Source organism: Neodiprion virginianus, chromosome 4 (genome assembly GCF_021901495.1).
Source record: "Neodiprion virginianus isolate iyNeoVirg1 chromosome 4, iyNeoVirg1.1, whole genome shotgun sequence".
NCBI lineage: Eukaryota > Metazoa > Arthropoda > Insecta > Hymenoptera > Diprionidae > Neodiprion > Neodiprion virginianus.
Window position 1 is genome coordinate 30529105 of NC_060880.1, and position 12418 is coordinate 30541522.

Here is a 12418-nt window from a genome sequence, read left to right on the forward strand (position 1 = left end):
ATGAAATTTTGCTTATGGCTTACGGAATTCTATGTGCATTGGCCTTTACGCTGGGCTGTTACGTAAGCCACGCAACTTCACAGTTCACACCGGACTCTGTCTGTCTCAAATCTTTAAAATGGCGGCCAGCAGGATGAACATCATCGTAAGCGCACATTTATTAACCAATGTCGCAAACTGAGAACAATATTATTTGTACTTTTGAGAAAACAAACATTTGTTTCCTTTCGTAACGATTCTACATAGCAATGCAATTTACCCAAAATATATTCACATCGACGTAACTGTCTACTCATCGCGGGTGCCACATTCAATGTCGTCTGCACCCTTAAAAATATTATCTGTATTATGTTTTTTATTGCAATTGAGTTTTGAATTATAATTCCAGGCGAGGGCATTTTCTTCCACTGCTGTGCAACAGCAGATGGTCAAGGTAAACTATTCTTTCAAACATTTTTTATCCTTATTATGTAACCCCACTCACTACACAAAATGATTAAAGTACAAACATATAATTTTATTACAAATTATCGCACTAGAACCTGTGTGTAATTTGTTACCCCTCACAATAAATCCAAGTATGCATTTCACTTATTTATTCTGATATTTGATAGAATTATAGCAACAATACTGTCATGCGAGGTATAAAAACGTCAGCTGCTAATTGGGAGAACTAAGTCAGTTGCAGAATTAATAAAATAAAGAATACTTAGATTTATATTAATTTTAACAGCAAAATTGCTCAGCGTGCAAGTGTGTATATTCCAAATTTGTTGGAAAATATAGCGACACTGCGTAAGAAAATACGCAATAATCAAGTCGACCTTTGCCCATAGTTCTGTCAAAGTTTAAGATTGTGCCCTCTTAGAAAAAGTGTTGCAACCATTGTTATTCTCGTGAAGAAAAAAGCAATCTGAAGCAGCTAAATATATAAAATTTCATTCTTCGCAGCCTCCAGTACAGGTGTTTGGACTGGATGGACGATATGCCACTGCACTCTTCTCTGCCGCCTCAAAGCAGAAGTCTTTGGATGCTGTGGAAAAGGACCTGATCAAATTTCAGGTATGTTTACATATTCTGTTTGATATTCTTTTTCTGTCAGCTACTGTCACTAAAACGCTATTTTCCACAAAATTAGTATTGATCACCAACTTCAAATGATTTACAGGGCTTGTTGAGGACAGATGTGAGACTGGCTGAGTTCGTGAAGGACCCAACTATCAAGCGTAGTATTAAGGTCGATGCTCTGAAGGCTGTTGGTACTAAAGCTAGTCTAAACCAGGCCACCACCAATTTATTATCTTTACTTGCGGAGAATGGGCGCCTGAAGAACATTAATGGGGTTGTCCATGCCTTCAAAGTTATCATGGCAGCAAACCGAGGAGAGGTAGTCTGCGAAGTTACCACTGCGAAGCCATTAGACGCAGAGACCAAGAACAAATTGGAAGCCACTCTTAAAGGATTCCTCAAACAGGGACAGACCATTCTTCTTACAACTAAACTTGATCCAGCCATTATTGGAGGCATGGTTGTTTCTATTGGAGACAAATATGTCGACATGAGTGTTGCCAGCAAAGTTAAAAAATATTCTGACATCATCAGGGCTGCTGTGTAATCATCTCCTGACCCTATTTGGGCCATAAACGTCTTCTCTTCGTGTAGTTGAATACAACTATGTTGTACAATACGGTTAATCGCAATAAATGAAACAAGTTAACGATATGATACCCGGAGTGTTGATAAAATTTATTTTGCATTGGTTGATACATTAATAATAGTGAATAGTACCTCAAATTTCCTAATTAGAGTCACCATTCAGTTTCGCAGGTATATGTCATACTGGAGGTTAGATTATATTTTTAAAAAAGTTGTAGAAAATTAAAGTAGATTTATATCTTTCAAATTTTCTTGGGCCACTATAAATTCACAGTCTGTTGCAGGGGTACATTCTCTGCTTGTGTGTAAAATTGTTCACCGAACCATTCTCGATGCATTTCCAGGAAACTGCAATTTTCAAAAGGATTCATTGAAGGACCATTACGAACTAAATTTTTGCTACGTATCTACATCTCTATTGCAAATCTATACACTTACCTTAGAAACATATCCAAGTGCTTCAAAAGTGTCTTCAGTTTTTTTTCAGGCATGTCCGCAGCTTGTAATAAGTCAGACAGTTTCACTGGAATGAAACGAATTACATTTATAAAAAAAAGTATATACCTAATATGTTTAGTATTACCATTTTACACTCCATTCGGTACGAAGCAGTCTTTATGTCAATATGCAGTGAATACGATTTTAGTTCATAGTACAACAGCGGACAGAGATAGATACATACCAAAAAGTCGTGTCAGATGAATCGCACCATAATACATAGATGGAGCCAAAGGACTTTGACGCTTCGCAGATTCAGGTACTAAGCGCCACGCATTTGATTGTTGAAGTAAAGCGCCAATTTGCGCTGACGGAATTATTGGTAGTCTTAAAGGCAAGCCACGAGGACTAGAACATCGTGAGCTTGTACTAGCTATGCTAGGGTGGAAAAAAGAATTTTTTTAATTTTTTGATGAATTCCATTGTCAAAGAGAAATGGGCAATTTCAACAATATGCAGCTTCTTAGGAACTTGACTAATACATTGTATATCATACATTGTTAAATTTGGCAATGGCAAAGGGAAATTAACTGCAGCACCTCGACAAATTGCCTGGTTCTTGTTTAACTTCATCATAAGAGCGAAGTTGTCTTCCTTCATCCATAGAGCTCACTCTACAGGATCGCAATCTACGCTTAGACTCGACAGGCGGTTTGGGTGATGAGTTGTCAAGTTCAGATTCATGCTCTCTGAACGGTGGTAAATGAGCAAATTCTGTATCTTCAAGTTCTTCTTTGATTGTGACATTCTGATCTGCATTACTGGAACACAAAGTGAACTACTAGTCAAGTAATAGATATAAATATCTGATGTGGGCAAATCGGCAGTTACTGAAAAACATTGCAATTAATGTGAGTCACCCTATTGAAACGGCACATGTAAATTTAATAACACATACGTACTCAAAGGACTCTTCTTTAAGAGGAGGTGCAAGATCAACGTATTGATAGGATGATCGAAAGCTTTCGTACTGTTCCTTTTCTTCTCTATACAACAGAAGGTCAGCTAATGTAAAGTCAAAGTAAATCCTCAATCCGTCTGCGACTTCTCTAGAGATATTAACATCGCTAACACTTTTTTCAATGGTATGATTTGATTTGTTTCGTTGGGGTTTGTCGGAAATATTTGTTAACTGGGTAGTAGTAAAGTGTTGCACCCATGTTTCCAAAATATTTAATACTGTTGGCTGAGCTGGCAATACAGCAATCTGAAAAATATGTGTAAATTTAATTAAAACAGTGAGGCCAAATAAAATCGTTAAATTACCTATGATCAAGGAAACTTAACGAAATGTCAACAACTAGCTGTATACAAGACATACCTTATTTTTACGAGTTATGAGATCATGATCTTGTTCTAATAAGCGTTTCAAGGTAGCACCAATATCAAGATCTATTCCTGGTCGATGACTTCCACCAGAGTGACTTCCACCTCCACTTTCATCGCCTCCGCTACTGTCATCACCATACTCCGAACTACTTTCTGTATCTTCCTCTGTTGCAGCCTCCTATTGAAAAAAAAAGAGTGATTATAATTGTAATTTGAATAACTCGTAATATAGAGCTCCAAAGTCCAGGCTAACGTAAAGCCAATGAAAAAATATACAGGGATTTAAGTTTTCGACTAATGTCGATAAAAAACAGTTAAAATTTTGTGTGTTGTATGGGCAGAGGGTAAAGGTGGCGAATAGTATAATACACGTCATACTTCGGTATCATAGTCATCGTGTTGACCAGAACTGCCATCTTCGGAAGATCCGGTAGTTGCTGATGTCGCACGGCTACCGCCACTCCTGGCCCTGCGCCCAGGCTCCGGTCCCGATCCTACTGAACGTTCCGACAGTTTGTGGCTGCGTTTTTTCCGCTCTCTTCGGTACAGATATGCACCTCTTTGAAACATAAGTTTTTAGTCAAGTAAAAGCCAAATACGTTCAAAATTTGATGTTCCTGTCCAAAAAATAGATTACTTCATTCACATTCAAAGGTACACCAGATCGTTAGATTAGGTCATTTTGATATTGCTTACAGTTAACTCTTACTAAAAAGTGATAAGTTTTTGCTGAACTTTTTTTGGTAACAGACTTATTAACTTTGTTCTCACAGTTGAAGTTGGGCTTTTTGGGCAAGGTCTCTCTGTAGCTGGCGATTTTCTTCCGTATCCTTCAGAACATATTCTTCTGTGACGCATCGATCCCAAGACGAATTCCATCCCTATTTTAAGAATAACTTTTATTCATACAATCAGTATTCAAACTCAGATATATAGGTAATTGATTTTGAAATAAGAATCTTTATTTCACTAATGAATGTTGAACATCTGGTGTAATTAATCCTTTCAGTTAAGATGAAATTGAATAATAGCCAGTCAGTAATTACGTCTATAAAGATGTATTTTTTCATTACCTGAAAATGTACCAGATATTCTACTGCTTTGCGACCTCGTTGATCTTTATTGACGATCACATCTAACACCTGAGACAAAAATGTTCGATTAAAAGTAATTGCTGTTAATCAAGCAGGATTAAATAATCAGTATATCATCTCCAAATTACCAATTTAACAATAGTGTATGTAATGCCACATGTAATTAGATTATCGAATTTCAGAATATTAGAATAGTCAAAACCTGGCAACCCATGTATGTTAACAATCATCTGAACTCAAACTAGATTGTCCCATCCAATGAGAGATTATCGTTCTGGCACTGCTATCATAAATAAACAAATACTTGATGTTGGTGTCGCAGTGTCCAATAGTGAAGGAAGTAAGGCCGAGCTTAAATATTTGTCACCGTATTATTCATCCTGCTGATGTTCAATGTCAAATATTGTCACCCTGCTCTAAATAGAGGTTGTACTTAAGCAGAATAACAAAACTTTCGTGCTTCTTTTTCCGTTCAAACTAAGGCATGAATAATAATCTCATCTGTTGATACCTTCGAGTCGTAGAGGACTTTAGCCTTTGTTGGATCTGGTTCATAACACAACACTTTTTCACCGTCAGAAAATTTGAACCTAGGACCTCTTGTTGACACCATCGTCGACTCACAGTGCGACTTGAAGCGTCCGCCGAGGTTCTCAAGTTTCGTTGATGCTGATTGTCAGTGATTCCCATTCTTTCATATATGCCTGCAGAAATTCTTCGCTAGTCATACAGCTTTCGGTTGTAAAGAGGTGATCCGACTCGCGCTGGACGCTGTGATTATTTCACTAAAGTAGTCTGTAGGTGTCGCATGCGCGTAAGAGCCACCACCCGCGAAAATTTCAAGCATATTTCGGAACAGTTTGTATTCACGCAAAAGTTAAAGCAACGGTTGATGTCACATGCAATCCGTCAAGAATAATTTTTAAATAAACTGTCGTCTTTGGAAACGCCAAACAACAATACCAGTGTTTCTAAATGCCGACACCCGTGTTGGCGTAGAGTACACATTAGCACTTTCCCATTACATTATATTGTAATAACCGTTGCTTCAGTCAACGAGTCAACGTAATAACGGGCAAACGGGGCAATTGTGAATTGTACCAGAACAAATAAACAGGTCCGTGAGCAGAAATAAAATTGCCATCAGGCACGAATTATAGATATAGGAAAAATGCGTTCTCTTCATGTTTTCTTATTCTGCATTGTGACAACTAAGCATATACGTGAAACGTGCAAAGCATTCAGGAAAGCAACGGCATTATTATTTACATTCTGGCTTTTTGTCACATGAGACGCCTGGCGGAGAGCCAGGAGACCTTGTCAAATAATCACAGAGCTTTACACATGGAAGCACCTCCTACATTATTATACCGTGGTTAAGGCTTTAGATAGAGGGTGACAGGGTGTAAATCTTCTATAAATTATCATGTAAATCCATTCTTATGGAATGTAAAAGATGCATTATTGTCTGTGCCGTTGAACGAATTCTAAAATGTGGTTCTTTTACGTGTTAAGTTGGGTTTCCTTATTCGTACAAATATGTTTTGTTACGATTTCCATAGGTACTGTGTTAGATGCGTATTTTTTATAACTTATGTTTATTTTGCTGTACTGTGAATAAAGAGGTTAACCGGGGTCCCAAGGTTTATTTCAAATTTGCTATCATTCTACTGACGAAGTCAGGCAGATTAACTGATTCTAAAATATATTTTTAAACAAACTACCTGACGGAATAATTCAGCTACTGCCAGATTCATTTCGATTAACCAAAAATGGGATTTCAAATTAGTCATACAGTTTTAGAATCTGTACAAAGCCTAAATAAATATTACATAAATTACGTAACTTTTAATTTATTAGCTACAGAATAAGTATTTAAAGAATTCAAAGTTTTTCTAAAGTCTAATAATGCATTTCAATATTTTTCAGCTGCCGGATTATACTATTTAGCGGAATTAGTTGAGGAATATACCGTTCTGTCCAAAAAAATAATAAGAGGTGTCATACTTGTAAGTTGCGGATGCATTTTTGTAATAAACTTTTTGAGCAGCCTAATCTGCGATTCCTTAGAGAAATCAGTCAGAGCATTTGTTTCGTTTATTACATTATAATTTGTGGAATTTGGTGAAATTTTAGGTCACATTCGGAATTCATATTGGGTTCTTATTATTTGAAAACCTGCCAACGAGTATGGTAATATGTGGAATCATCGCCCAAGTAGCACACTTCTGTATACTAAAAACGTTTCCGTACGTCCAGATCATCTCGCCATTGTTCATCATCTCGATAATCATGCTAGTGGTTAACCATTACCTGGCATTCACATACTTTGCATCTGTCCACTACAGTTTTTCAGAGGTATGCATTCGATTAATGGTCTCGCAAGAATCTATTATTTCTTACAACGTGGGTTAAATGTTATGTAATTTCAATGAGGTTGAAACTGGAAGGTAATATCCAGTAGCTAATAGGTCTGGGAGGCTTTCAGGGGGTGAAAAAATGATAAAATATTGAGGAATTTATTCCTGGAATAATCCTTCCAAGTTACATCATTTGGTCATCCCTTAAAACCTTTCCACCCATATTACCGACTGACTGTTATCTGCTAGTAGCTTCAGCGTCATATAACTTCAACCAGTCAGCATCCTTATGGAATTTTAGTTAACTGAGAAAATTGGAGAAGAAATGATTTCGTTTCAGAAATTGCGGTTGGCTGTAAAATATTACAATTTAGAAACGAGAATTTCAAAACTATAATTTTTATGTCCACTATTTGACGTATCTTACACATTTCAAATAATATGTGTTAGTGTATGTAATGTATATGGTTAATCTAAATTATGCTTCTTACCTAATTTTGTGTCAAAATATAATTTTAGATGATGGCATATTTTACCCTGTGTCTCTGGCTAGTGCCATTTACACTATTTATTTCACTGGCTGCAAATGAAAATGTGCTTCCAACTGTAGCTGAAGCTCGACCACTGTTAGGTATGTACAAAATTGCTCAACTGTATAATTTCGAACAACGCACAGTATTGAGTTTGAGCTTGATCATTTTTACAGATGATAACGATGTGGTGAGCAATTACTTTTCAAGACGGGGAAAGAAATATGGCTTGCTTTCTTTCTTCAACTATGCCAAGGAGTCCATACTCCCACAACGCACCAAAAAAGCTTTTTAATGAAGCTCTGATTTGCACACACTCATCTACCAGTTTTTAGTTTACAGTCTTACTGTTAAATGTTATTAGTATTCAGCACTTTAATGGTAAAATTGTGCACCACTTTTCAAGTACTGAGGTACGAATAAATAGGATGTTGGTGGATCCTAGTTGACCAATTATTAGAGACGTATTAAAGTAGAACAAGACAAAATTCATATGGTTTGCTCAGACTGTATAGTAGTGGTAACTGGTCTTACCAGGAAGCAAATTTCGATGTATTCTTTCATAAATTTACTCGCAGGTAGAAGGAATGTTTGCTGAATCATTGTCAAGAAGAATATATCAAAAACTTTGCTCAACTCAAGTTATTGATAATTATGAAAGAGAAATAGGAAAGTAAACATTATTCATTGCCTTTCACTTTTTGAGGTGGACATTCTAAACCAGGATCTCAGTGTGCAGTCAAAACTCAGTAATTGTTTGGAAAATGATGCTTAATCACATCTAAAGTGTGCTCCTTATAGTGATGAGAATTACTCTTTTTCTTGGTACGGTATAATTGTAAGTGGTGTTTTCCTATCATAATACGTATCTCATACCATGGGGTTGTAAATCAAGTTAATCGAATTAGATTTGATTTACTTAGATTCTATCTATGATAAGAACAGAAAATACCAACTATGACAGGTGCAGTTTGAATATGTAATTTTACACAAAATCGAACTGTAGTTTGTATTTCTGTAACGATAGATTTGAGAATGTGCTCAAGGTCGGATGTTGGTGACATCTGCTGCTTTTGTAGTCTTTTCAATTTATAGCTTTCAGTAAACGATACTTTTTCGATAACTAATTGAAAAGTAAATATTGTTTAGAACAGTCGAGAAATAACACACGAATCTAGTGAAATAAGTACGTATTAACATGTTTTATACTTTCCAAGAGTGGAATTTTATATCAAACAAGTTTTAATTAGTAGCGAACATTGTGCTTATTTACGAATATACTAAAAACCCACGATAATTATGTTCGAGACGTTCTTGTCATTTAATGTTATTTATTGGAGAGTCATTTGTGTATATATACTTTTTCCATCAATTATTGTAATACTTGACGTGAATGGTTATTTAATTTGTACAAGATGTAAACAGTATAAGCAAAACCTTAGAATACATGTATGTACATAGATTAAAAAATTTGTATGGATATTTACATTTAGTTACAATGATTGGAGGTTTTTTTGTTTGTTAATCCAACATATAACACCATTAATAACTATATTATAATATGACCTAAAGTGTATAATGGTAATTCCGGGAATGATCACAATGAGTAACGGTCTACAAACTTCCTATGTCATTGAACCGCTTGAGCTTCTTTGGAAATACGTCTTTGTATAGTACTGGATCAGCTCTGAATTCGACAGATTTTAATGGCATGGTCCCATACACTGAAGAAAATCGGTTTATACACTGAGACCTTTCAATCATATGGTTCAAATCAGCAGACAACATTTCTGTGTTAGTACATTCTGGACACTTGAATTTTTTCCGGGAAGTCACTTTAATTGGAGGTTTCCCGCTCATATTAGCGACCAAGAAATTCATTGCTATATCTTCACAGTTCATGTGGTCATCTACCCATTCTTTGATATCTCCGGGCATTGATGTTGTATACATATAACTCCAATACTTGTGATGGAAGGCAGCTCCAGTCAACACCATTGAAATATGATTAGTCCATTCGCTTTCATATTTCCAACAGATGCTAGAATTGTCCCAAATATGTGTACGTGAAGGAAAACCCACTATGCGGTCAGGAAATTCTCTCCAGACTTCAAATCCAAATTCTAGCTCATCAGCAGTAAGCATAACTATGTCATCATCTATCGATAGCATAGCTTCAGTTTCTATCTCATCGTACGGATAAAATCTATTTGAAAGCTTATTCGCCTTAGTTTGAATTACTTTCAAGGGTCTGTTTATTTTTGGCCATTGAGATGGTTCCGGTGGATCTTTGCGTTGGTTGTTCCAAATGACTAAAACTTTAGAAAGACTAGGAGCCTTGACAAGTTTAGTGATCAGAATGAACAGGCTTTCCAATCTATCATATGTTAATATCACAGCTGTAAAACCCCGAGTCTTGGGTGCTGTAACGGGCAGAAAAAGTGATGGCACAATTCCTGGATACTGAGGTACATTCCAGTAATTATAGTCTCTAGCAAGATGTGGGTAAACACGATCGCTCATTATTTCAAGGGTAGTTTCAGTGATGGCTTGTATAGATTTGAAGTAACGTTCGTATAGCCAAGTTCCATGCTGCCTTAGTTCGACTACTCTTTTGCGAGATACATTTTTTAGAATCTCAGGTGCCTTCAAAATGTCGACCTCGCGAACAAATATCGCTGCCCTTATCCAATCTATTACTCCATGGAATGGCATGGTCAGAGAGTCGGCGATTACTACAGGAATACAACCTGCAGCCATCGCTTCCAGAAGAGATGATTGGCCAAGTCGGGCTCCTCGAATGACAAGGCAGAATGTCCCAGTTTCCAGAACGTCTGGATAATTGTACACATCTTCACCCGCGCATCGAATAGAGCTATTCATAGGATTGTGATGGTAGCATGGGCCCAGGACCATCAGATCGTTTGGAAATGTAATCTTCACTTCAATCAAATCTTGCTGGAATGCAGAATTTATATTAATCTGCGATGAAATTATTAACCAGTTTCTTCTGTTTTGAGCTTGTCGTTTATAGTTTTCTAGATGGGGGCTGTAAACCGGTAAACTAACGTCAAAACCAGCACGGTATGTTAATGATGAAAATCCAGCACCGGCAATCATTGCCTTGCTAACAGGAATGTCAATAACAGTGTTGTAGTCCGGGACACTTCCAGGTATCATGTTGAAAATTAAGTGGTTTTCTCCATCGTTCCAGAACTCAAGTGATTTTAAAGCTTGAGATACTTCTTTAACTCTTAGTCTATTTTGGTTTAAGGTATCTATTGATGGGATAAATAAGCATGCTTCGAATGGGTCTGAAGTATAAAAACTGCTGCCTGCAATGGCTTGCAGGATAAGATAGAACTCTTTTGATATTTGATTAGTGACGGGTACATTGGCAGGGTCAACATAATTTTTTAGTGGGTACACATAAACAAGTAATTTATTTCCCTGATTCCCACACCGATAGATATTGAAGCAGTTGAAGTAATTGCATGAAGCATTTGTTGGATTTGCTGATGGACTATTTATGGCAATTTGCTTTACAACTAGTGAATTAACGTTGTCCAATGTCAGCGCTGTATATTTTGACCTTTTTACCGTTTTTCCTAAGCTTGATAAGTAGGAGGTTAAGATAATTGTAACAGACAATGATAGGAGTACGAAGAATGTTAGAAAAAAGTTTCTATATCGATGTAAAGCGCGTTTCGGCTTTTGTGCAATTCTTGTCGGAATACTCATTGTAGATAGTAACAATTGTTTGTAAAAGTATATGTACTAAAAATGTTCTAAAATCGCACGAATTAGTTTTACGTATTTAAATTGTCAGTCATAACGGGTGAAATTGTTTATAAAAAACATAATAACAAGGGTAAAATGATTACTTATACATAACTAAAGTGAGTACAAAAGTCATGGGAATAAATTTCGAATATAAAGCACTTGCAATCCCGTAATCGTCACATTTTGCGCAAGAAATTCATTGTTTCATGACCAACTTGAACTTTAGACCATTTTGATTAGATCATTCGATTATTTTCATCTCTTGAACACGATCGCCCAAAAATAAATGATTTGCACTCTTGGATGTACTCCATTGGTTACTAGTTTGTAGTCACTTAACTACTCATTGTCAGTTCTTCGACAGTTTTTTAGCAATAAACACCGAAGCCCAATGGTACGAATATTGAATTTGAATGTTTAATGTGAAACATTTGAAGCGAGGTTAGGTCTTCATTCATTAATTGACTCCTCCAGTCCGGAGTCCTAGTTCCTCCTTCCTGCCTTCCTTCGTGTTCTTCTTCTTCCTTTAATGGCTGTCTCCCGTTGGGGTGTGTGCCGATGTACTCGTTGATTGTTTTATTTTTTTATTTTCAATCTTTACACAAGTTAAATTCATTTATTTTATATTTATTATTTAGTTCTTGGACGTTTTGTCCAGTTCTGTCTTTCATAATGATTAAATATTACATCTTGACGCCGCAACAGCGCTCAGTTAGTGGGCAGCCACGTAATTTTTATCTTTCTTTTTGCCAACCCGCGTTTCCGATTATTTGCGCGGTTGAATCCACTAGTAGACCGGTGGGTTTAAGAAACTCGCCTATAATATTTTCGTATGTAAATTAAGTTAACGGTATCAATTGACGTATAATGCAACCGCACTTTTACACCAAATTTAATTATGTGCCGGGTCTGATTGTAAATAATGTTTAACGTGAGTAATATTTTAGTATAATTTCTAGAAACACACATTCCGGAAATCTTTTACAGCGATACTTAATCGCAACAATGATTCCTCAAGAATAGGAACGAATAAATAAGAAACTTGTGAACGATATTTCAAACCTAAAACTGATAAGCCATCAACAAATATATTCTCTTATCCAAATTTTTCTACCATTATAATTTGGTAACATTTACAGTTATTCAGTAGGAAATTCTTGCTTATTTT

At 36.2% G+C, this 12418-nt stretch overlaps 4 protein-coding genes across 5 annotated transcripts; 2 read left to right on the forward strand and 2 right to left on the reverse strand.

Annotated features, from left to right (window-relative positions):
* The first annotated feature begins 29 nt into the window (after positions 1-29).
* Positions 30-1722, forward strand: LOC124303414 (ATP synthase subunit O, mitochondrial). The gene is made up of 4 exons (XM_046760568.1): positions 30-145; positions 389-433; positions 952-1062; positions 1169-1722. The coding sequence occupies exons 1-4, from the start codon at positions 32-34 to the stop codon at positions 1613-1615; spliced, it is 717 nt and encodes a 238-aa protein (XP_046616524.1). The 5' UTR covers positions 30-31; the 3' UTR covers positions 1616-1722.
* A 1-nt stretch (position 1723) lies between these two features.
* Positions 1724-5307, reverse strand: LOC124303408 (male-specific lethal 3 homolog). Of its 2 annotated transcripts, none has more exons than XM_046760559.1 (10): positions 5089-5307; positions 4557-4625; positions 4255-4364; positions 3862-4042; positions 3476-3661; positions 3057-3361; positions 2694-2915; positions 2339-2532; positions 2095-2179; positions 1724-2004 (listed from the first exon to the last, which is right to left on the reverse strand). In XM_046760559.1, exons 1-10 carry the CDS (start codon positions 5188-5190, stop codon positions 1917-1919), a joined length of 1542 nt encoding a protein of 513 aa, XP_046616515.1. In that variant the 5' UTR covers positions 5191-5307; the 3' UTR covers positions 1724-1916. The 2 variants fall into 2 exon arrangements, with proteins under 2 accessions (XP_046616515.1, XP_046616516.1); XM_046760560.1 differs by lacking the exon at positions 5089-5307 and adding an exon at positions 4706-4950.
* A 504-nt stretch (positions 5308-5811) lies between these two features.
* Positions 5812-8953, forward strand: LOC124303415 (protein TEX261). Its single transcript, XM_046760569.1, has 5 exons — positions 5812-6139; positions 6507-6586; positions 6714-6935; positions 7457-7568; positions 7644-8953. Exons 1-5 carry the CDS (start codon positions 6070-6072, stop codon positions 7760-7762), a joined length of 603 nt encoding a protein of 200 aa, XP_046616525.1. The 5' UTR covers positions 5812-6069; the 3' UTR covers positions 7763-8953.
* Positions 8595-11951, reverse strand: LOC124303405 (exostosin-2). The gene has a single exon (XM_046760557.1). It carries the CDS (start codon positions 11206-11208, stop codon positions 9082-9084), a length of 2127 nt encoding a protein of 708 aa, XP_046616513.1. The 5' UTR covers positions 11209-11951; the 3' UTR covers positions 8595-9081.
* Between the last annotated feature and the right edge of the window lie 467 nt (positions 11952-12418).